Below are 23,785 nucleotides of genomic sequence, written 5' to 3' on the forward strand. Positions count from 1 at the left end.
CTTTCTGTGTTTTCTGTGTTTGGCATTTGTCATTATGTCCAGAGATAGGAGGGGAGAACAGGCTGAGGAGAGGGAGATGGAGGTTGAGGGGTCAGAGGAGGGAGAGGGAGAGGTTGAGGAGACGGGTCAGGGCAGGAAGAACAAGACAGGGAGGAATGTGCGCTTCTCACATTATGAGAATTGTGTGTTGGTGCACAATATCGTTCCCTGTTATGAGGTCATAGTATGCAACCTGGCAGCCCGGACTCCTCTAAGGCGGCGTCACCAATTGTGGGGGCGTGTCTGTGATGCCGTGAATGCAGTGGGCCCACTAAAGAGGACAGTGGCGCACTGCCGCAAGCGGTTTTCGGATATAAAAAGGAGGCTGAAAGAGAAGATGGCCCAGGAAAAGAGGGCAACCAGGCGCACGGGTGGTGGCCCCCCTCTTCGTATTGAGTACACAACGTACGAGGAGGAGCTGCGACAGATAATGCCGGCAGAGATTGTCGAGGGGATAAACGTCCAAGACACGGATTCGCCCTCTTTTGGACAAGTAGTTGGTGAGTTATTTGCATATTTTACTCTAACAGTATTTATATTTTTTTTCTCTTTTTAAAACTGCTTTTCTCTTTTTGAAACTGCTTTTCTCATTTTAAAACTGCTTTTCTCTTTTTAAAACTGCTTTTCTCTCTTTAAAACTGCTTTTCTCTTTTTAAAACTGCTTTTCTCTTTTTAAAACTGCTTTTCTCTTTGCAAAACTGCTTTTCTCTTTTTAAAACTGCTTTTCTCTTTGCAAAACTGCTTTTCTCTTTGCAAAGTTTTATCTTAAATTTTTTTTTTGTTTTTCAAAGTGTATTTTTGCCTCTAATAGTTTGTAAAGGTTTTTTTTTCTCATAGAAAAAAAAAAAAATTGCAAACACATTTGTGCAATAAACAGTATATTTGGAAATTGTTTTTTTCTGGAAATACATTGTATGCTTTTTCTAATACATCCAGAATCGCCAGGACCGCAGTTCAGTCCCAGTGCCAGACCTACACCTCCACCTTCAGCGAGAGATTCGGGCACAGACGAGCAAGCAGGTACGTGATTTCTGTTTAGGAGAGAAATAATGGAGTTAATTGATTTTCTGTGCAAATGTTGCTGTCAATTTTTTTTTATTTTTTTTTAATTGTTTGCAATGAGAAGTTAGGGCTACATTTTACTAAACTGATATGTTGCCTATAGTAACCCATCAGAATATACCTTTACTTTATTTATTGCATTCAACAAAATGACAGCTAAAATCTGATTGGTTGCTATAGGCAACATCTCCACTTTTATAGCATGCAGTTTAGTCAAAATAACCCAGCATGTACTACACAGTCCAAATGATAATGGGTATTAAAAGGATAATAAGTGCATCCGTAAGCAGGTAGCATAGGACTAGAAATCAGGAATGCAAACATTGTGAAAGAATCTGTAGTTGCTAAAGAATATTCTTTCCTATCCAGTGTTCAGAATGCAATATACAAACATATTATATACTATATATTTACCCTCATTTTTCATACACAGGGCCCTCTTCATACCAGCCACCTCAGGCGGAGTCCCTGGAAATGTCCCCTGAGCCAGAGGATCTAACGACCATCACCCTGGTAACAGTGGATGCCCCTGTGTCTGGCCTCCAGGAAGTTTCACCTGGCCCTGCTGAACCATCACACCACCAACCTGCACCTGAAACTATGGACCCAGCCAGAGAAATGGCGCTGTCTATTGGCGCATTCCAGCAGCAACAGACATTGTTCATGGACAGGCAAACTGGCCACATGGCACAAATTGCGGCCCAGTTGAGGCGAATACAACGCTCCACTAGCCAAATCCCTGCTGCAATAAACCGGCTGGCAAGCGCTTTGGAGCAGACGAATGTCCAGCTGGCCCAAATGTCTGGGTCTGTGGACGCCATGCATTCCTCCGTTCGTGAGGGGAATGCCAATGTTATCCGGCTGGCAGGCCAACTCCAGCAGGAACTGATTGCCCGCTTGCCGGCCCCTTTTTCATCGGCTTCCACCAGTACTGCTAGTACGCCGACCAGATCAACATACAGCACTCCTCCAAGGAGAGGTGCTCGCACCAGGGGTGGGCGAGGGAGGGTAGAGAGTGGGGCTAAGCACAGTGATATGCCAGCAAAAAGACGGCGCTAGGGCAAAAAATGTATTATTGGGGAATGTTTTGTGTAAGCGTTATACTTTTTCTTTTATTATGTTGTAATGCAATAAATGCAGTTATATTTCATTCATATCATTCTTTCTTTTCTTCCCATTAAACAAGAGTATACTGTTTTCTTTAAAACGATGCACTAATTTCACGTACACATTGACCTCTAACTGTCACTTTACAGGGATTTTAACAATTACAACATTCACAGTACACACTATCCTCTGTTTAAAGGGTCCAATTTTATTAAAATATTCCATTAATAAAACCATTGCACTGACATAAAATAAAAAACCAATATATGTTTTTTATTGTATGCACTTACATTTAAAGTAGTTTGTAATGAGACGGTCTCAAATCTGCCTCCACCTGTGTGCTCTGCACATCACCAAATGGGACACGGGCCCCTACTTGTTCACTGTGTACTGCAATAATCGGTGGGGTAAGTTGATGTAAAGCTAGATTATGTATCAGACAGCAAGCTAGGATAATATCAGACACCTTAACAGGTGCATACATAAGCACCCCACCAAATATATCTAGGAACCTGGTTTACATGAGTACAAACATTGGTACTACGTCCACATCAGGCAAAGATTCCAGATTCATACGCACTTTAAATGCATGTGGAGTGGCCGGTAAACCTTTACATCAGTAAATAGGATTCAATAATACAGGATGGGAAAAAAAACCAAAAAACCTCAAATTACATGCCAGTTTGCCCATTTCCCATATACAATCCTAAAGGAGAAACTTTGCACAAAATGGCTCTTTCTCTTATGTTAGAAATGGCTAAATAGTTCAAACAGCACACTGTTTGAACAATCTCGCTGCTCACAAGCAGCGCTTTCATTTTGGTCTTTTGAATGGTGGTTTTCCGGCGGCTTTATAAACCCCCTAATAGTAAATCCGGCTGTTTATATGTAGAACATTGTTGAAACCGTCATGGCGCTTTATACAGAGGCGGGTTTGGAAACATCATTTTTGGCCGTTTGGACGGCGGGTTTAGTCTTAGTAAATCCGGCGATGGCTAAACCGCCGCCAAACCCGCCGAAAGTTGGCGGGTTTACAAACACGCCTGATAGTAAATCTAGCCCTTGGGGTCTAGTATAGAGTGGTTGGAAACCTCTTCAACGTCAGAGGACGTCACAAAGGCTCGAGATAGAGCGTCAGCTTTTTTGTTCTTTGCAGCTGGTTTGAAAGTTATGATTAATTCAAAACGAGAAAAGAAAAGAGACCATCTTGCTTGACAAGGATTCAAACATTGAGCAGACTGTAGATATGACAAGTTCTTATGATCCGTGAAAATTGTCACAGGATGACGAGCTCCAGCAAGTATCTCCACTCCTCTAATGCTACTTTAGTAGCCAGCAACTCCTTGTCCCCGATGGTGTAATTCTTCTCTGCAGGCAGAAGACCCCGAGAGTAAAAGGCACAAGGATGGAATTTTTGTTGCTCCGATCTTTGGGAGAGAATGGCTCCTAAACCAACATTAGAGGCATCTACCTCTAGGAAGAAGGGTAGCGTCACATCAGGCTGTCGAAGAATGGGAGCAGAGGAGAAGGACTCTTTAAGAAACTGAAAGGCTTGAAGAGCCTCAGATGACCATTGCTTAGTATTGGCCCCTTTACGAGTCAGGGCCACAATAGGAGATGCAATCGAAGAGAAGTCTTGAATGAAGCGTCTATAGTAATTGGCAAAACCTAAAAAACGCTGAATGGCACGAAGAGTAGTTGGCTGAGGCCAATGTAACGCAGCATTCACCTTTTCTGGAGCCATTTGCAGGCCAACTCCGGAGACAATATAACCCAAAAATGGAATCTGGGGCAACTCGAATGAACATTTTTCTAATTTGCAGAATAATGAATTTCTCCGGAGTCTGGAAAGAACTTCTGCCACATGTTGGTGGTGGGAAGGCAGGTCCTGTGAAAAGATCAATATGTCGTCCAGATAAACGACGACACATACATATAACAAGTCCCGGAAGATCTCATTAATGAAGCCCTGAAAAACAGCGGGGGCATTACATAACCCGAAAGGCATTACTAAATATTCATAATGCCCATCTCTGGTGTTGAAAGCTGTCTTCCATTCGTCACCGGACCTGATTCTAATTAAATTGTAGGCACCACGAAGATCCAACTTGGTAAAGATCCGAGCTCCCTTAATCAGATCAAACACCTCAGTAATCAGAGGAATGGGATACCGATTTTTAATAGTTATGGCATTAAGTGCACGAAAATCTATGCAGGGGCGTAGTGATCCATCCTTCTTTTTTACGAAGAAGAACCCGGCTCCAGCGGGAGACGTAGAAGGTCGAATAAATCCTCGCTGGAGATTCTCTTGGATGTATTCAGATGTAGCTTGAGTTTCAGGTAACGAAAGTGGATACACACGACCCCTAGGAGGAGTCTTGCCAGGTAGAAGATCAATCGGACAATCCCATGAACGATGAGGAGGAAGACGTTCAGACTGAGCTTTATCAAATACGTCGGCAAATGAAGCATACTGAGGAGGAAGTCCCGGTGAGGAAGGTGAAATGGAAGCTTGCTGTATTTTAAGAGGAACGACTTGAGAGAGACAGCGATGATGAGATTCAGCTCCCCAAGACGTAACTTGAGGAGTACGCCAGTCAATCTGGGGAGAATGACATTTAAGCCATGGAAGGCCTAAAACAATCGGACTTGTAGTAACAGGAAGAATTAAAAACGAAATTTCTTCTTGGTGTAGCACACCAATCTGAAGCGTTACTGGAGACGTACTCTGGGTGATGAGACCATTGATAAGACGTGATCCATCAATAGCAGTCACAGTAATAGGTGTCTTCAGAGTAATCACTGGTAGGGACCATTGATTCACTAGGGATTTAGAAATAAAATTTCCCACAGCTCCAGAATCAATAAGTGCTTGGGACTCAAAAGATTTGGTAGCGAAGGAAATTGTAACATCAAAAGCGCAGACTTTTAATTTCGTAGAACATGGAGAGGACTCCAGGGACCCTAACTTCACCTCTCCAGAACTACTTAGGGCCTGGCATTTCCCGATTTTTTAGGGCATGAATTGAGCATATGTGTGGAATCAGCACAATAGATACAAAGTCTATTCTTTACTCTTCGGTTCCTCTCCTCAGTAGTTAATTTGGAGCGTCCTATCTCCATGGGTATCACAGGAGATGAAGCTGGACGAAGTTGAGAAGTTTAGCGAAGAGGTGCTTTAACTGAAGTTGTTTTTTCAGACTCCCTTTCACGAAACCTCATGTCTACACGATGGCAAAGAGAAATCAAATCTTCTAAAGAAGTAGGTAGCTCTTGAGTAGTCAGTGCATCTTTAATTTTATCGGAGAGCCCCTGCCAGAAGGCGGCAATTAGCGCTTCAGTATTCCACTGAAGTTCAGAGGCTAATATCCTAAATTGAATGACGTACTGGCCTACTGTACGAGAACCCTGACGTAAACGGAGAATGCTGGATGCAGCGGAGATGACACGACCTGGTTCATCGAATACACTTCGGAACGTGGAAATGAATTTGGCACTATCCTGTAATAATGGATCGTTCCTTTCCCACAGAGGGGAAGCCCATGCAAAAGCTTGTCCAGAAAACAATGAAATAAGATAGGCCACTCTGGAACGATGAGTAGAGAAATTTTGAGGTTGTAGCTCAAAATGAACTGAGCATTGGTTGAGAAAACCCCTACAAGTTTTGGGGTCTCCATCATACTTTGACGGAGTAGGCAGGGAAAGCGTGGAAGCCGTAGACACCTGGGATGGCACTGGGGAAACGGAGGAAAGCACAGGAGCATCAACATTAGCTGTGATATTCTGTCCAGATGTTCCTTGGGAGGCTAACGCCTGGTAACATTGTAGCAACAGCTGTTGGCGAGCATCCTGTTGCTCCATACGGGTAACCAGATGCTGCAGCATCTCTTTAGCTGTAGGTTCCGAATCTGGGTCTGTCATGGCCCGATCTTACTGTCACGGGCACTAGGAGTCTTTAGCCAGGTATCACCAGGTGATGGACTTACCAGAGCAGTATAGGTGGTAATATGGTACTCTGGTAGCGGGGTGATCACGGAACAGGAGACAGCAGATGGTAAGAGAATGTTCGTGGAAAGTCTATGACTAGCAGCACTGGTAATAAATAGATAACTGTACACGAGGAACTGGATGGACAAGGAAACGTGAGGGTAGTCAGTGGTCTGCGTGTAGCAAGTTGTACCACTGCTATAGTGAGGAGGAATGTCCAGAAGTAACGAGGAGGTGATGAGAGTCAGCGGTCTGCGGATAGCAAGTTGTACCGCTGTCTAGGTGAGGGAATGGAATCCAAGTGACGGTATCCGGGAAGTCAGTGGTCTGCGTTAGCAAGTTGTACCACTGCTATGTGAAAGGATACTGGAAACTGGTGAGTCAGCAAACAGGGAACAGTGGTCTGCCTCTAGCAAGTTGTACCACTGAATATATATGTGAGGAGGAGCACGGGGAGATAAATGCAATGCAGAGTATACACGGGCACACTGAACTTGATCCCACGATGATATGCACAAAATAGTAATAACTGAGCAGCACTGCACTAATATACAAAGTCACAAGAACTATCCAGGCTAAAAGGTAACACAGTCAAATGATGGTAATAGTCTCAGTGGATAGCAAACTCCGGAGGAGAACAACTCAGCCCAGCAAGATATGCAATACACCAGCACAGTCAATGAGAAGTATGCATACCGTGGTTCAGGAGAGCAGGCTGTCAGAGAGAGGTGCAGGGATACTTGAACGGCCGGAGGCCGGCAGGATACGAAGTCCCAGGAGAGTGGAAGCGGTAACCAAGTAGGTGCAGCGCACAGGTAGGTAGCCCAGCAAGGATGGAAACAATACTCAGGAAGCAGTAGTATATTGAACTGGACACCTGAAGAACACAAGAGGGTAGAGGTGGTCTAGCCAAGATGAAAGCAGCGGAGTGTTGATCCAATGCAGACAGGCGAGTTGACACAAACAGGAACACTGTAGAAGCACGGAGGGCGGATCAGCTGGCTGCAGACACGAGGAGTACTGGAGGGTTGCGATGAGTAGGACACTGCAGATACACGGAGGCAGCGGATAGGAATCAGCTGGTGCAGTCCCGATGAAACACGGGAGAGTTGAGGTGAGCAGGATACTGTAGAACACGGAGGTAGCGGATAGGAATCAGCTGGTGCAGTCACGATGAAACACGGGAGAGTTGAGGTGAGCAGGATACTGTAGAACACGGAGGCAGCGGATTGGAATCAGCTGGTGCAGTCACGATGAAACACGGGAGAGTTGAAGTGGACTGGAAACTGTAGCAACACAGAGGCAGCGGATAGGAATCAGCTGAGCAGTCACGATAAAACACAGGAGAGTTGAAGTGGACTGGAAACTGTAGAAGCACGGAGGCAGCGGATAGGAATCAGCTGATGCAGTCACGATGAAACACGGGAGAGTTGAAGTGGACTGGAAACTGTAGCAACACAGAGGCAGCGGATAGGAATCAGCTGAGCAGTCACGATGAAACACAGGAGAGTTGAAGTGGACTGGAAACTGTAGAAGCACGGAGGCAGCGGATAGGAATCAGCTGATGCAGTCACGATGAAACACAGGAGAGTTGAAGTGGTCTGGAAACCACAAACGAACAACAGGAATCAGCAGGAGCTGAACACACGAGTAAACAAAGGAACACCTTCAGAGGCTCATGGGGAATGAGACTCCAAGATCAGGCAATGAGGTATAGACAACAGTTGCTTTAAATAGGTAGTGTTGCCTGATCAGCCAATTAACTAAAAGGAACAGGTACTGAAGGTTTTGAAAGGGCTGCACATGCGCAGACCCTCAGGATGGTGGACGGCCACGGTTCCTAAACACACGAGAAGTAGCACTCACAGTCCGGTGAGTGACAAGTACACTCAATTTGGATTGAAAAAGAAACACTTCAGGCATGCCCCAAATACTGCTTAAAACTCTTCCTAGCTCAGTAAAATGTCTCAAAGCGGTGAGAAAAGTTTCTTCTGGTGCCTAGTTTTGAAATGGGAATGAGAACGTATTTGCAGTATATGGAAATTTACATAGGCCTCAGACTCAATTTACATGAAAAAGAAACACTTCAAGTATGCCCCAAATAATGCTTAAAACTCTTAGTAGCTTAGTAAAATGTTTCACAGCAGTGAAAGAAGTTGCTTCTGTTGCCTGGGTCTAAATGGGAAAGGAAACAGATGTTGCAGTATATAGAAGTACACTCAATTTGGTTTAAAAAAGAAACACGTCAGGTATGCCCCTAATACTGCTTAAAACTCTTACTAGCTTAGTAAAATATTTCACTGCAGTGAAAGAAGTTGCTTCTGGTGCCTGGGTTTGAAATGGGTAAGGAAACATTTGTTGCAGTATAGAGAAGTACACTCAATTTGGTTTGAAAAAGAAACGCTTTAGGTATGCCCCAAATACTTAAAACTCTTCCTAGCTTAGTAAAATGTCTGAAAGCGTTGAAATAAGTTGCTTCTGGTGCCTGGTTTCGAAATGGGAATGAAAACGTATTTGCAGTATATGGAAATTTACATAGGCCTCAGACTCAATTTTGATTGAAAAAGAAACACTTCAAGTATGCACCAAATACTGTTTAAAACTCTTACTAGCTTAGTAAAATGTTTCACAGCAGTGAAAGGAGTTGCTTCTGGTGCCTGGTTTTGAAATGGGAATGAAAACGTATTTGCAGTATACGGAAATTTACATAGGCCTCAGACTCAATTTTGATTGAAAAAGAAACACTTCAAGTATGCCCCAAATACTGCTTAAAACTTTTCCTAGCTTAGCAAAGTGTTTCACAGAAGTTAAAGGAGTTGCTTCTGGTGCCTGGTTTTAAAATGGGAATAAAAACGTATTTGCTGTATATGGAAATTTACATAGGCTTAAGACTCTCAAGTTTGGCTATAAACTAAAAATGTCTAGAATGTCCCAAATTATACACAATAAACCCTTCCTAGCTTAGTAAAATGTTTCACAGCAGTGAAAGAAGTTGCTTCTGTTGCCTGGGTCTTAATGGGAAGGGAAACAGTTTTTGCAGTATATAGAAGTACAGTCAATTTGGTTTGAAAAAGAAACACTTCAGGTATGCCCCAAATACTGCTTAAAACTCTTCCTAGCTTAGCAAAATGTTTCACAGCAGTTAAAGAAGTTTCTTCTGGTGCCTGGTTTTAAAATGGGAATGAAAACGTATTTGCTGTATCTGGAAATTTACATAGGCCTCAGACTCAATTTTGGCTAAAAACTAAAAATGTCAAGAATGTCCCAAATTATACATTTTAAACCCTTCCTAGCTTAGTAAAATGTTTCACAACAGTGAAAGAAGTTGCTTCTGTTGCCTGGGATTGAAATGGGAAAGGAAACATTTGTTGCAGTATAGAGAATTACACTCAGTTTGGATTGAAAAAGAAACACTTCAGGTATGCCCCAAATACTACTTAAAACTCTTCCTAGATTAGTAAAATGTCTCAAAGCGTTGAAATAAGTTGCTTCTGGAGCCTGGTTTGGAAATGGGAATGAAAATGTATTTGCAGTATATGGAAATTTACATAGGCCTCAGACTCAATTTTGATTGAAAAAGAAACACATCAAGTATGTCCCAAATACTGCTTAAAACTCTTACTAGCTTAGTAAAAAGTTTCACAGCAGTGAAAGAAGTTGCTTCTGTTGCCTGGGTCTAAATGGGACAGGAAACTTTTGTTGTAGTATAGAGAAGTACACTCAATTTGGATTGAAAAAGAAACATTTCAGGTATGCCCAAAATACTGCTTAAAACTCTTCCTAGCTTAGTTAAATCTCTCAAGACGGTGAGAAAAGTTGCTTCTGGTGCCTGGTTTTGAACTGGGAATGAAAACGTATTTGCAGTATTATGGAAATTTACATAGGCCTCAGACTAACAATATTGGCCGAAAATTAAAAATGTCAAGATTGTCCCAAATTATACATTATGAACACTTCCTAGCTTAGTAAAATGTTTCACAGCAGTGAAAGAAGTTGCTTCTGTTGCCTGGGTCTAAAGGGGAAAGGAAACAGATGTTGCAGTATATAGAAGTACACTCAATTTGGATTGAAAAAGAAACACTTCAGGTATGCCCCAAATACTGCTTAAAACTCTTACTAGCTTAGTAAAATATTACACTGTAGTGAAAGAAGTTGCATCTTGTGCCTGAGTTTGAAATGGGAAAGGAAACATTTATTGCAGTATAGAGAAGTAGACTCAATTTGGATTGAAAAAGAAACACTTCAGGTATGCCCCAAATACTGCTTAAAACTCTTCCTAGCTTAGTAAAATGTCTCAAGGCGGTGAGAAAAGTTGCTTCTGGTGCCTAGTTTTGAAATGGGAATGAGAACGTATTTGCAGTATATGGAAATTTACATAGGCCTCAGACTCAATTTACATGAAAAAGAAACACTTCAAGTATGCCCCAAATACTGCTTAAAACTCTTAGTAGCTTAGTAAAATGTTTCACAGCAGTGAAAGAAGTTGCTTCTGTTGCCTGGGTCTAAATGGGAAAGGAAACAGATGTTGCAGTATATAGAAGTACACTCAATTTGGTTTAAAAAAGAAACACGTCAGGTATGCCCCTAATACTGCTTAAAACTCTTACTAGCTTAGTAAAATATTTCACTGCAGTGAAAGAAGTTGCTTCTGGTGCCTGGGTTTGAAATGGGTAAGGAAACATTTGTTGCAGTATAGAGAAGTACACTCAATTTGGTTTGAAAAAGAAACGCTTTAGGTATGCCCCAAATACTTAAAACTCTTCCTAGCTTAGTAAAATGTCTGAAAGCGTTGAAATAAGTTGCTTCTGGTGCCTGGTTTCGAAATGGGAATGAAAACGTATTTGCAGTATATGGAAATTTACATATGCCTCAGACTCAATTTTGATTGAAAAAGAAACACTTCAAGTATGCACCAAATACTGTTTAAAACTCTTACTAGCTTAGTAAAATGTTTCACAGCAGTGAAAGGAGTTGCTTCTGGTGCCTGGTTTTGAAATGGGAATGAAAACGTATTTGCAGTATACGGAAATTTACATAGGCCTCAGACTCAATTTTGATTGAAAAAGAAACACTTCAAGTATGCCCCAAATACTGCTTAAAACTTTTCCTAGCTTAGCAAAGTGTTTCACAGAAGTTAAAGGAGTTGCTTCTGGTGCCTGGTTTTAAAATGGGAATAAAAACGTATTTGCTGTATATGGAAATTTACATAGGCTTAAGACTCTCAAGTTTGGCTATAAACTAAAAATGTCTAGAATGTCCCAAATTATACACAATAAACCCTTCCTAGCTTAGTAAAATGTTTCACAGCAGTGAAAGAAGTTGCTTCTGTTGCCTGGGTCTTAATGGGAAGGGAAACAGTTTTTGCAGTATATAGAAGTACAGTCAATTTGGTTTGAAAAAGAAACACTTCAGGTATGCCCCAAATACTGCTTAAAACTCTTCCTAGCTTAGCAAAATGTTTCACAGCAGTTAAAGAAGTTTCTTCTGGTGCCTGGTTTTAAAATGGGATTGAAAACGTATTTGCTGTATCTGGAAATTTACATAGGCCTCAGACTCAATTTTGGCTAAAAACTAAAAATGTCAAGAATGTCCCAAATTATACATTTTAAACCCTTCCTAGCTTAGTAAAATGTTTCACAACAGTGAAAGAAGTTGCTTCTGTTGCCTGGGATTGAAATGGGAAAGGAAACATTTGTTGCAGTATAGAGAATTACACTCAGTTTGGATTGAAAAAGAAACACTTCAGGTATGCCCCAAATACTACTTAAAACTCTTCCTAGATTAGTAAAATGTCTCAAAGCGTTGAAATAAGTTGCTTCTGGAGCCTGGTTTGGAAATGGGAATGAAAATGTATTTGCAGTATATGGAAATTTACATAGGCCTCAGACTCAATTTTGATTGAAAAAGAAACACATCAAGTATGTCCCAAATACTGCTTAAAACTCTTACTAGCTTAGTAAAAAGTTTCACAGCAGTGAAAGAAGTTGCTTCTGTTGCCTGGGTCTAAATGGGACAGGAAACTTTTGTTGTAGTATAGAGAAGTACACTCAATTTGGATTGAAAAAGAAACATTTCAGGTATGCCCAAAATACTGCTTAAAACTCTTCCTAGCTTAGTTAAATCTCTCAAGACGGTGAGAAAAGTTGCTTCTGGTGCCTGGTTTTGAACTGGGAATGAAAACGTATTTGCAGTATTATGGAAATTTACATAGGCCTCAGACTAACAATATTGGCCGAAAATTAAAAATGTCAAGATTGTCCCAAATTATACATTATGAACACTTCCTAGCTTAGTAAAATGTTTCACAGCAGTGAAAGAAGTTGCTTCTGTTGCCTGGGTCTAAAGGGGAAAGGAAACAGATGTTGCAGTATATAGAAGTACACTCAATTTGGATTGAAAAAGAAACACTTCAGGTATGCCCCAAATACTGCTTAAAACTCTTACTAGCTTAGTAAAATATTACACTGTAGTGAAAGAAGTTGCATCTTGTGCCTGAGTTTGAAATGGGAAAGGAAACATTTATTGCAGTATAGAGAAGTACACTCAATTTGGATTGAAAAAGAAACACTTCAGGTATGCCCCAAATACTGCTTAAAACTCTTCCTAGCTTAGTAAAATGTCTCAAGGCGGTGAGAAAAGTTGCTTCTGGTGCCTGGTTTTTAAATGGGAATAAAAACGTATTTAGAGTATATGGAAATTTACATAGTTCTCAGACTCAATTTTAATTGAAAAAGAAACACTTCAAGTATGCCCCAAAAACTGCTTAAAACTCTTAGTAGCTTAGCAAAATGTTTCACATCAGTAAAAGGAGCTGCTTCTAGTGCCTGGTTTTAAAATGGGAACAAAAACGTATTTGCAGTATATGGAAATTTACATAGGCCTCAGACTCTCAATTTTGGCTGAAAATTAAAAATGTCAAGAATGTCCCAAATTATACATTATAAACTCTTCCTAGCTTAGTAAAATGTTTCACAGCAGTGAAAGAAGTTGCTTCTGTTGCCTGGGTCTAAATGGGAAAGGAAACAGTTGTTGCAGCATATAGAAGTACAATCAATTTGGTTTGAAAAAGAAACACTTCAGGTATGCCCCAAATACTGCTTAAAACTCTTAATAGCTTAGTAAAATGTCTCAAAGCATTGAAAGTAGTTGCTTCTGGTGCCTGGTTTCAAATGGGAATGAAAATGTATTTGCAGTCTATGGAAATTTACATAGGCCTCAGACTCATAATTTTGGCTGAAAATTAAAAATGTCAAGAATGTCCCAAATTATACATTATAAGCTGTTCCTAGCTTAGTAAAATGTTTCACAGCAGTGAAAGAAGTTGCTTCTGTTGCCTGGGTCTAAATGGGAAAGGAAACAGTTGTTGCAGTATATAGAAGTACACTCAATTTGGTTTGAAAAAGAAACGCTTTAGGTATGCCCCAAATACTTAAAACTCTTTCTAGCTTAGTAAAATGTCTGAAAGCGTTGAAAGAAGTTGTTTCTGGTGCCTGGTTTTGAAATGGGAATGAAAACGTATTTGCAGTATATGGAAATTTACATAGGCCTCAGACTCAATTTTGATTGAAAAAGAAACACTTCAAGTGTGCCCCAAATACTGCTTAAAACTCTAAGTAGCTTAGTAAAATGTTTCACAGCAGTGAAAGGAGTTGCTTCTGGTGCCTGGTTTTAAAATGGGAATGAAAACGTATTTGCTGTATATGGAAATTTACATAGGCCTCAGACTCTCAATTTTGGCTGAAAACTAAAAATGTCAAGAATGTCCCAAATTATATATTATAAACTCTTCCTAGCTTAGTAAAATGTTTCACAGCAGTAAAAGAAGTTGCTTCTGTTGCCTGGGTCTAAATGGGAAAGGAAACAGTTGTTGCAGTATATAGAAGTACACTCAATTTGGTTTGAAAAAGAAACGCTTTAGGTATGCCCCAAATACTTAAAACTCTTCCTAGCTTAGTAAAATGTCTGAAAGCGTTGAAAGAAGTTGCTTCTGGTGCCTGGTTTTGAAATGGGAATGAAAACGTATTTACAGTATACGTAAATTTACATAGGCCTCAGACTCAATTTTGATTGAAATTGAAACACTTCAAGTATGCCCCAAATACTGCTTAAAACTCTTAGTAGCTTAGTAAAATGTTTCACTGCAGTAAAAGGAGTTGCTTCTGGTGCCTGGTTTTAAAATGGGAACGAAAACGTATTTGGAGTATATGGAAATTTACATAGGCCTCAGACTCTCAATTTTGGCTGAAAATTAAAAATGTCAAGAATTTCCCAAATTATACATTATAAACTCTTCCTAGCTTAGTAAAATGTTTCACAGCAGTGAAAGAAGTTACTTCTGTTGCCTGGGTTTAAATGGGAAAGGAAACAGTTGTTGCAGTATATAGAAGTACACTCAATTTGGATTGAAAAAGAAACACATCAGGTATGCCCCAAATACTGCTTAAAACTCTTCCTAGCTTAGCAAAATGTCTCAAGGCGATGAGAAAAGTTGCTTCTGGTGCCTGTTTTTGAAATGGGAATGAAAAACTATTTGCAGTATATGGAAATTTACATAGGCCTCAGACTCAATTTTGATTGAAAAAAAAAACCACTTCAAGTATGCCCCAAATACTGCTTAAAACTCTTCCAAGCTTAGTAAAATGTATCAAAGTGTTGAAAGAAGTTGCTACTGGTGCCTGGTTTTGAAATGGGAATAAAAACGTGTTTACAGTATATGGAAATTTACATAGGCCTCAAACTCAATTTTGATTGAAAAAGAAACACATCAAGTATGTCCCAAATACTGATTAAAACTCTTAGTAGCTTAGTAAAATGTTTCACAGCAGTGAAAGGAGTTGCTGCTGGTGCCTGGTTTTGAAATGGGAATGAAAATGTATTTGCAGTATATGGAAATTTATATAGGCCTCAGACTCAATTTTTCTTGAAAAAAAAACACTTCAAGTATGCCCCAAATACTGCTTAAAACTCTTACTAGCTAAGTAAAATGTTTCACAGCAGTGAAAGAAGCTGCTTCTGTTGCCTGGGTCTAAATGGGAAAGGAAACACTTGTTGCAGTATAGAGAAGTACACTCAATTTGGATTGAAAAAGAAACACATCAAGTATGTCCCAAATACTGCTTAAAACTCTTACTAACTTAGTGAAAAGTTTCACAGCAGTGAACTAAGTTGCTTCGGTTGCCTGGGTCTAAATGGGACAGGAAACTTTTGTTGTAGTATAGAGAAGTACACTCAATTTGGATTGAAAAATAAACAATTCAGGTATGCCCCAAATACTGCTTAAAACTCTTCCTAGCTTAGTTAAATCTCTCAAAACGGTGAGAAAAGTTGCTTCTGGTGCCTGGTTTTGAAATGGGAATGAAAAACTATTTGCAGTATATGGAAATTTACATAGGCCTCAGACTCAATTTTGATTGAAAAAAAAAACCACTTCAAGTATGCCCCAAATACTGCTTAAAACTCTTCCTAGCTTAGTAAAATGTATCAAAGTGTTGAAAGAAGATGCTACTGGTGCCTGGTTTTGAAATGGGAATGAAAACGTGTTTGCAGTATATGGAAATTTACATAGGCCTCAGACTCAATTTTGATTGAAAAAGAAACACATCAAGTATGTCCCAAATACTGATTAAAACTCTTAGTAGCTTAGTAAAATGTTTCACAGCAGTGAAAGAAGTTGCTGCTGGTGCCTGGTTTTGAAATGGGAATGAAAACGTATTTGCAGTATATGGAAATTTATATAGGCCTCAGACTCAATTTTGCTTGAAGAAAAAACACTTCAAGTATGCCCCAAATACTGCTTAAAACTCTTACTAGCTAAGTAAAATGTTTCACAGCAGTGAAAGGAGTTGCTTCTGGTGCCTGGTTTTAAAATGGGAATGAAAACGTATTTGCTGTATATGGAAATTTACATAGGCCTCAGACTCTCAATTTTGGCTGAAAACTAAAAATGTCAAGAATGTCCTAAATTATACATTATATACCCTTCCTAGCTTAGTAAAATGTTTCACAGCAGTGAAAGAAGTTGCTTCTGTTGCCTGGGTCTAAATGGGAAGGGAAACAGTTGTTGCAGTATATAGAAGTACAGTCAATTTGGTTTGAAAAAGACACACTTCAGGTATGCCCCAAATACTACTTAAACTCTTACTAGCTTAGTAAAATATTTCACTGCAGTAAAAGAAGTTGCTTCTGGTGCCTTGGATTGAAATGGGAAAGGAAACATTTGTTGCTGTATAGAGAAGTACACTCAGTTTAGATTGAAAAAGAAACACTTCAGGTATGCCCCAAATACTACTTAAAACTCTTCCTAGCTTAGTAAAATGTCTCAAGGCGGTGAGATAAGTTGCTTCTGGTGCCTGGTTTTGAAATGGGAATGAAAACGAATTTACAGTATATGGAAATTTACATAGGCCTCATACTCAATTTTGATTAAAAAAGAAACACTTCAAGTATGCCCCAAATGCTGCTTAAAACTCTTAGTAGCTTAGTAAAATGTTTCTCAACAGTGAAAGGCGTTGCTTCTGGTGCCTGGTTTTGAAATGGGAATGAAAAAGCATTTGCACTATATGGAAATTTACATAGGCCTCAGACTCAATTTTGATTGAAAAAGAAACACTTCAAGTATGCCCCAAATACTGCTTAAAACTCTTCCTAGCTTAGTAAAATGTATCAAAGTGTTGAAAGAAGTTGCTACTGGTGCCTGGTTTTGAAATGGGAATGAAAACGTATTTGCAGTATATGGAAATTTACATAGGCCTCAGAATCAATTTTGATTGAAAAAGAAACAATTCAAGTATGCCCCAAATACTGATTAAAACTCTTACTAGCTTAGTAAAATATTTCACAGCAGTGAAAGAAGTTGCTTCTATTGCCTGGGTCTAAATGGGAAAGGAAACAGTTGTTGCAGTATATAGAAGTACACTCAATTTGGATTGAAAAAGAAACACTTCAGGTATGCCCCAAATACTGCTTAAAACTCTTACTAGCTTAGTAAAATATTACTATGCAGTGAAAGAAGATTGCATCTTGTGCCTGAGTTTGAAATGGGAAAGGAAACATTTGTTGCAGTATAGAGAAGTACACTCAATTTAGATTGAAAAAGAAACACTTTAGGTATGCCCCAAATACTGCTTAAAACTCTTCCTAGCTTAGTAAAATGTCTCAAGGCGGTGAGAAAAGTTGCTTCTGGTGCCTGGTTTTGAAATGGGAATGAAAACGTATTTGCAGTATATGGAAATTTCCATAGGCCTCAGACTCTCAATTTTGGCTGAAAATTAAAAATGTCAAGAATGTCCCAAATTATACATTATAAACTCTTCCTAGCTTAGTAAAATGTTTCACAGCAGTGAAAGAAGTTGGTTCTGTTGCCTGGGTCTAAATGGGAAAGGAAACAGTTGTTGCAGTTATATAGAAGTACACTCAATTTTAATTAAAAAAGAAACGCTTTAGGTATGCCCCAAATACTTAAAACTCTTCCTAGCTTAGTAAAATGTCTGAAAGCGTTGAAAGAAGTTGCTTCTGGTGCCTGGTTTTGAAATGGGAATGAAAACCTATTTGCAGTATATGGAAATTAACATAGGCCTCAGACTCAATTTTAATTGAAAAAGAAACACTTCAAGTATGCCCTAAATACTGCTTAAAACTTTTAGTAGCTTATTAAAATGTTTCACAAAAGTGAAAGAAGTTGCTTCTGTTGCCTGGGTCTAAATGGGAAAGGAAACAGTTATTGTATTATATAGAAGTACAGTCAATTTGGTTTAAGAAAGAAACACGTCAGGTATGCCCCAAATACTGCTTAAAACTCTTCCTATCTTAGTTAAATCTCTCAAGACGGTGAGAAAAGTTGCTTCTGGTGCCTGGGTTTTCAACTGGAAATGAAAACGTATTTGCAGTATTATGGAAATTTACATAGGCCTCAGACTAACAATTTTGGCCGAAAATTAAAAATGTCAAGAATGTCCCAAATTATACATTATAAACTCTTCCTAGCTTAGTAAAATGTTTCACAGCAGTGAAAGAAGTTGGTTCTGTTGCCTGGGTCTAAATGGGAAAGGAAACAGTTGTTGCAGTTATATAGAAGTACACTCAATTTTAATTAAAAAAGAAACGCTTTAGGTATGCCCCAAATACTTAAAACTCTTCCTAGCTTAGTAAAATGTCTGAAAGCGTTGAAAGAAGTTGCTTCTGGTGCCTGGTTTTGAAATGGGAATGAAAACCTATTTGCAGTATATGGAAATTAACATAGGCCTCAGACTCAATTTTAATTGAAAAAGAAACACTTCAAGTATGCCCTAAATACTGCTTAAAACTCTTAGTAGCTTAGTAAAATGTTTCACAGCAGTGAAAGGAGTTGCTTCTGGTGACTGGTTTTGAAATGGGAATGAAAACGTATTTGCAGTATATGGAAATTTACATAGGCCTCAGACTCTCAATTTTGGCTGAAAATTAAAAATGTCAAGAATTTCCCAAATTATACATTATAAACTCTTCCTAGCTTAGTAAACTGTTTCACAGCAGTCAAAGAAGTTACTTCTGTTGCCTGGCTCTAAATGGGAAAGGAAACAGTTGTTGCAGTATATAGAAGTACAATCAATTTGGTTTGAAAAAGAAACACTTCAGGTATGCCCCAATTACTGCTTAAAACTCTTACTAGCTTAGTAAAATATTTCACTGCAGTGAAAGAAGTTGCTTCTGGTGCCTGGGTTTAAAATGGGAAAGGAAACATTTGTTGCAGTATAGAGAAGTACACTTAATTTGGTTTGAAAAAGAAACACTTCATGTATGCCCCAAATACTGCTTAAAACTCTTCCTAGCTTAGTAAAATGTCTCAAGGCGGTGAGAAAAGTTGCTTCTGGTGCCTAGTTTTGAAATGGGAATGAAAACGTATTTACAGTATATGGAAATTTACATAGGCCTCAGACTCAATTTTGATTGAAAAAGAAACACTTCAAGTATGCCCCAAATACTGCTTAAAACTTTTAGTAGCTTATTAAAATGTTTCACAAAAGTGAAAGAAGTTGCTTCTGTTGCCTGGGTCTAAATGGGAAAGGAAACAGTTATTGTATTATATAGAAGTACAGTCAATTTGGTTTAAGAAAGAAACACGTCAGGTATGCCCCAAATACTGCTTAAAACTCTTCCTATCTTAGTTAAATCTCTCAAGACGGTGAGAAAAGTTGCTTCTGGTGCCTGGGTTTTCAACTGGAAATGAAAACGTATTTGCAGTATTATGGAAATTTACATAGGCCTCAGACTAACAATTTTGGCCGAAAATTAAAAATGTCAAGAATGTCCCAAATTATACATTATAAACTCTTCCTAGCTTAGTAAAATGTTTCACAGCAGTGAAAGAAGTTGGTTCTGTTGCCTGGGTCTAAATGGGAAAGGAAACAGTTGTTGCAGTTATATAGAAGTACACTCAATTTTAATTAAAAAAGAAACGCTTTAGGTATGCCCCAAATACTTAAAACTCTTCCTAGCTTAGTAAAATGTCTGAAAGCGTTGAAAGAAGTTGCTTCTGGTGCCTGGTTTTGAAATGGGAATGAAAACCTATTTGCAGTATATGGAAATTAACATAGGCCTCAGACTCAATTTTAATTGAAAAAGAAACACTTCAAGTATGCCCTAAATACTGCTTAAAACTCTTAGTAGCTTAGTAAAATGTTTCACAGCAGTGAAAGGAGTTGCTTCTGGTGACTGGTTTTGAAATGGGAATGAAAACGTATTTGCAGTATATGGAAATTTACATAGGCCTCAGACTCTCAATTTTGGCTGAAAATTAAAAATGTCAAGAATTTCCCAAATTATACATTATAAACTCTTCCTAGCTTAGTAAACTGTTTCACAGCAGTCAAAGAAGTTACTTCTGTTGCCTGGCTCTAAATGGGAAAGGAAACAGTTGTTGCAGTATATAGAAGTACAATCAATTTGGTTTGAAAAAGAAACACTTCAGGTATGCCCCAATTACTGCTTAAAACTCTTACTAGCTTAGTAAAATATTTCACTGCAGTGAAAGAAGTTGCTTCTGGTGCCTGGGTTTAAAATGGGAAAGGAAACATTTGTTGCAGTATAGAGAAGTACACTTAATTTGGTTTGAAAAAGAAACACTTCAGGTATGCCCCAAATACTGCTTAAAACTCTTCCTAGCTTAGTAAAATGTCTGAAAGCGTTGAAAGAAGTTGCTTCTGTTGCCTGGGTCTAAATGGGAAAGGAAACAGTTGTTGCAGTATATAGAAGTACACTCAATTTGATTTAAAAAAGAAACACTTCAGGTATGCCCCAAAAACTGCTTAAAACTCTTACTAGCTTAGTAAAATATTTCACTGCAGTGAAAGAAGTTGCTTCTGGTGCCTGGGTTTGAAATGGGAATGAAAACGTGTTTGCAGTATATGGAAATTTACATAGGCCTCAGACTCAATTTTGATTGAAAAAGAAACACATCAAGTATGTCCCAAATACTGATTAAAACTCTTAGTAGCTTAGTAAAATGTTTCACAGCAGTGAAAGGAGTAGCTGCTGGTGCCTGGTTTTGAAATGGGAATGAAAACGTAATTGCAGTATATGGAAATTTACATAGGTCTCAGACTCAATTTTGCTTAAAAAAAAAAACACTTTAAGTATGCCCCAAATACTGCTTAAAACTCTTCCTAGCTTAGTAAAATGTTTCACAGCAGTGAAAGAAGTTGCATCTGTTGCCTGGGTCTAAATGGGAAAGGAAACAGTTGTTTGAGTATAGAGAAGTACACTCAATTTCGATTGAAAAAGAAACACTTCAGGTATGCCCCAAATACTACTTAAAACTCTTCCTAGCTTAGTAAAATGTCTCAAAGCATTGAAAGAAGTGTCTTCTGGTGCATGGTTTTGAAATGGAATGAAAACCTGTTTGTAGTATATGGAAATTTACATAGTCCTCAGACTCAATTTTGATTGAAAAAGAAACACATCAAGTATGCCCCAAATACTGCTTTAAACTCTTCCTAACTTAGTTAAATCTCTCAAGACGGTGAGAAAAGTTGCTTCTGGTGCCTGGTTTTGAAATGGGAAAGAAAACTTATTTGCAGTATATGGAAATTTACATAGGCCTCAGACTCAATTTTGATTAAAAAAGAAACACATCAAGTATGTCCCAAATACTGCTTAAAACTCTTACTAGCTTAGTAAAAAGTTTCACAGCAGTGAAAGAAGTTGCATCTGGAGCCTGGGTTTTAAATGGGATAGGAAACATTTATTGCAGTATAGAGAAATACACTCAATTTGGATTGAAAAAGAAACACTTCAGGTACGCCCCAAATACTACTTAAAACTCTTACTAGCTTAGTAAAATGTCTCAAGACGGTGAGAAAAGTTGCTTCTGATGCCTGGTTTTGAAATGGGAATGAAAACGTATTTGCAGTACATGGAAATTTACATAGGCCGTTAGACTCTATTTTAATTGAAAAAGAAACACTTCAAGTATGCCCCAAATACTGCTTAAATCTAATAGTAGCTTAGTAAAATGTTTCACAGCAGTGAAAGGAGTTGCTTCTGGTGCCTGGTTTTGAAATGGGAATGAAAAAGTATTTGCAGTATATGGAAATTTACATAGGCCTCAGACTCAATTATGCTTAAAAAAAAAACACTTCAAGTATGCCCCAAATACTGCTTAAAACTCTTACTAGGTTAGTAAAAAGTTTCATAGCAGTGAAAGAAGTTGCTTCGGTTGCCTGGGTCTAAATGGGACAGGAAACTTTTGTTGTAGTATAGAGAAGTACACTTAATTTGGATTGAAAAATAAACAATTCAAGTATGCCCCAAATACTGCTTAAAACTCTTCCTAGCTTAGTTAAATCTCTCAAGACGGTGAGAAAAGTTGCTTCTGGTGCCTGGTTTTGAAATGGGAAAGAAAACTTATTTGCAGTATATGGAAATTTACATAGGCCTCAGACTCAATTTTGATTAAAAAAGAAACACATCAAGTATGTCCCAAATACTGCTTAAAACTCTTACTACTAGCTTAGTAAAAAGTTTCACAGCAGTGAAAGAAGTTGCATCTGGAGCCTGGGTTTTAAATGGGATAGGAAACATTTATTGCAGTATAGAGAAATACACTCAATTTGGATTGAAAAAGAAACACTTCAGGTACGCCCCAAATACTACTTAAAACTCTTACTAGCTTAGTAAAATGTCTCAAGACGGTGAGAAAAGTTGCTTCTGATGCCTGGTTTTGAAATGGGAATGAAAACGTATTTGCAGTACATGGAAATTTACATAGGCCGTTAGACTCTATTTTAATTGAAAAAGAAACACTTCAAGTATGCCCCAAATACTGCTTAAATCTAATAGTAGCTTAGTAAAATGTTTCACAGCAGTGAAAGGAGTTGCTTCTGGTGCCTGGTTTTGAAATGGGAATGAAAAAGTATTTGCAGTATATGGAAATTTACATAGGCCTCAGACTCAATTATGCTTAAAAAAAAAACACTTCAAGTATGCCCCAAATACTGCTTAAAACTCTTACTAGGTTAGTAAAAAGTTTCATAGCAGTGAAAGAAGTTGCTTCGGTTGCCTGGGTCTAAATGGGACAGGAAACTTTTGTTGTAGTATAGAGAAGTACACTTAATTTGGATTGAAAAATAAACAATTCAAGTATGCCCCAAATACTGCTTAAAACTCTTCCTAGCTTAGTTAAATCTCTCAAGACGGTGAGAAAAGTTGCTTCTGGTGCCTGGTTTTGAAATGGGAATGAAAATGTATTTGCAGTATATGGAAATTTAAATAGGCCTCAGACTCAATTTTAATTGAAAAAGAAACACTTTAAGTATGCCCCAAATACTGCTTAAAACTCTTACTAGCTTAGTAAAATGTTTCACAGCAGTGAAAGAAGTTGCATCTGCTGCCTGGGTCTAAATGGGAAAGGAAACAGTTGTTGCAGTATAGAGAAGTACACTCTATTTCGATTGAAAAAGAAACACTTCAGGTATGCCCCAAATACTACTTAAAACTCTTACTAGCTTAGTAAAATGTCTCAAGGCGGTGAGAAAAGTTGCTTCTGATGCCTGGTTTTAAAATGGGAAGGAAAAAGTATTTGCAGTATATGGAAATTTACATAGGCCTCAGACTCAATTTTAATTGAAAAAGAAACACTTCAAGTATGCCCAAAATACTGCTTAAAACTCTAACTAGCTTAGTAAAATGTCTCAAGGCGGTGAGAAAAGTTGCTTCTGGTGCCTGGTTTTGAAATGGGAATGAAAACGTATTTGCAGTATATGGAAATTTCCATAGGCCTCAGACTCTCAATTTTGGCTGAAAATTAAAAATGTCAAGAATGTCCCAAATTATACATTATATACTCTTCCTAGCTTAGTAAAATGTTTCACAGCAGTGAAAGAAGTTGCTTCTGTTGCCTGGGTCTAAATGGGAAAGGAAACAGTTGTTGCAGTATATAGAAGTACACTCAATTTGGTTTGAAAAAGTAACACTTCAGGTATGCCCCAAATACTGCTTAAAACTCTTCCTAGCTTAGTAAAATGCCTCAAAGCATTGAAAGTAGTTGCTTCTGGTGCCTGGTTTGAAATGGGAATGAAAATGTATTTGCAGTCTATGGGAATTTACATAGGCCTCA

General features: G+C 38.6%; 1 protein-coding gene across 1 annotated transcript in view; it reads left to right on the plus strand.

Moving 5' to 3' along the window:
- The first annotated feature begins 254 nt into the window (after positions 1–254).
- The window catches only part of LOC142143891 (uncharacterized), a 187,355-nt gene continuing 163,824 nt past the window's right edge, over positions 255–23,785 (plus strand). The window contains exons 1-3 of the mRNA XM_075202188.1: positions 255–539; positions 976–1,059; positions 1,535–1,860. Of these exons, the coding sequence (XP_075058289.1) occupies positions 377–539; positions 976–1,059; positions 1,535–1,860 (573 nt within the window). The 5' untranslated portion in view covers positions 255–376. The remainder of the gene's footprint in view (positions 540–975; positions 1,060–1,534; positions 1,861–23,785) is intronic.

This window comes from Mixophyes fleayi, chromosome 1 (assembly GCF_038048845.1).
Source record: "Mixophyes fleayi isolate aMixFle1 chromosome 1, aMixFle1.hap1, whole genome shotgun sequence".
Lineage (NCBI taxonomy): Eukaryota > Metazoa > Chordata > Amphibia > Anura > Limnodynastidae > Mixophyes > Mixophyes fleayi.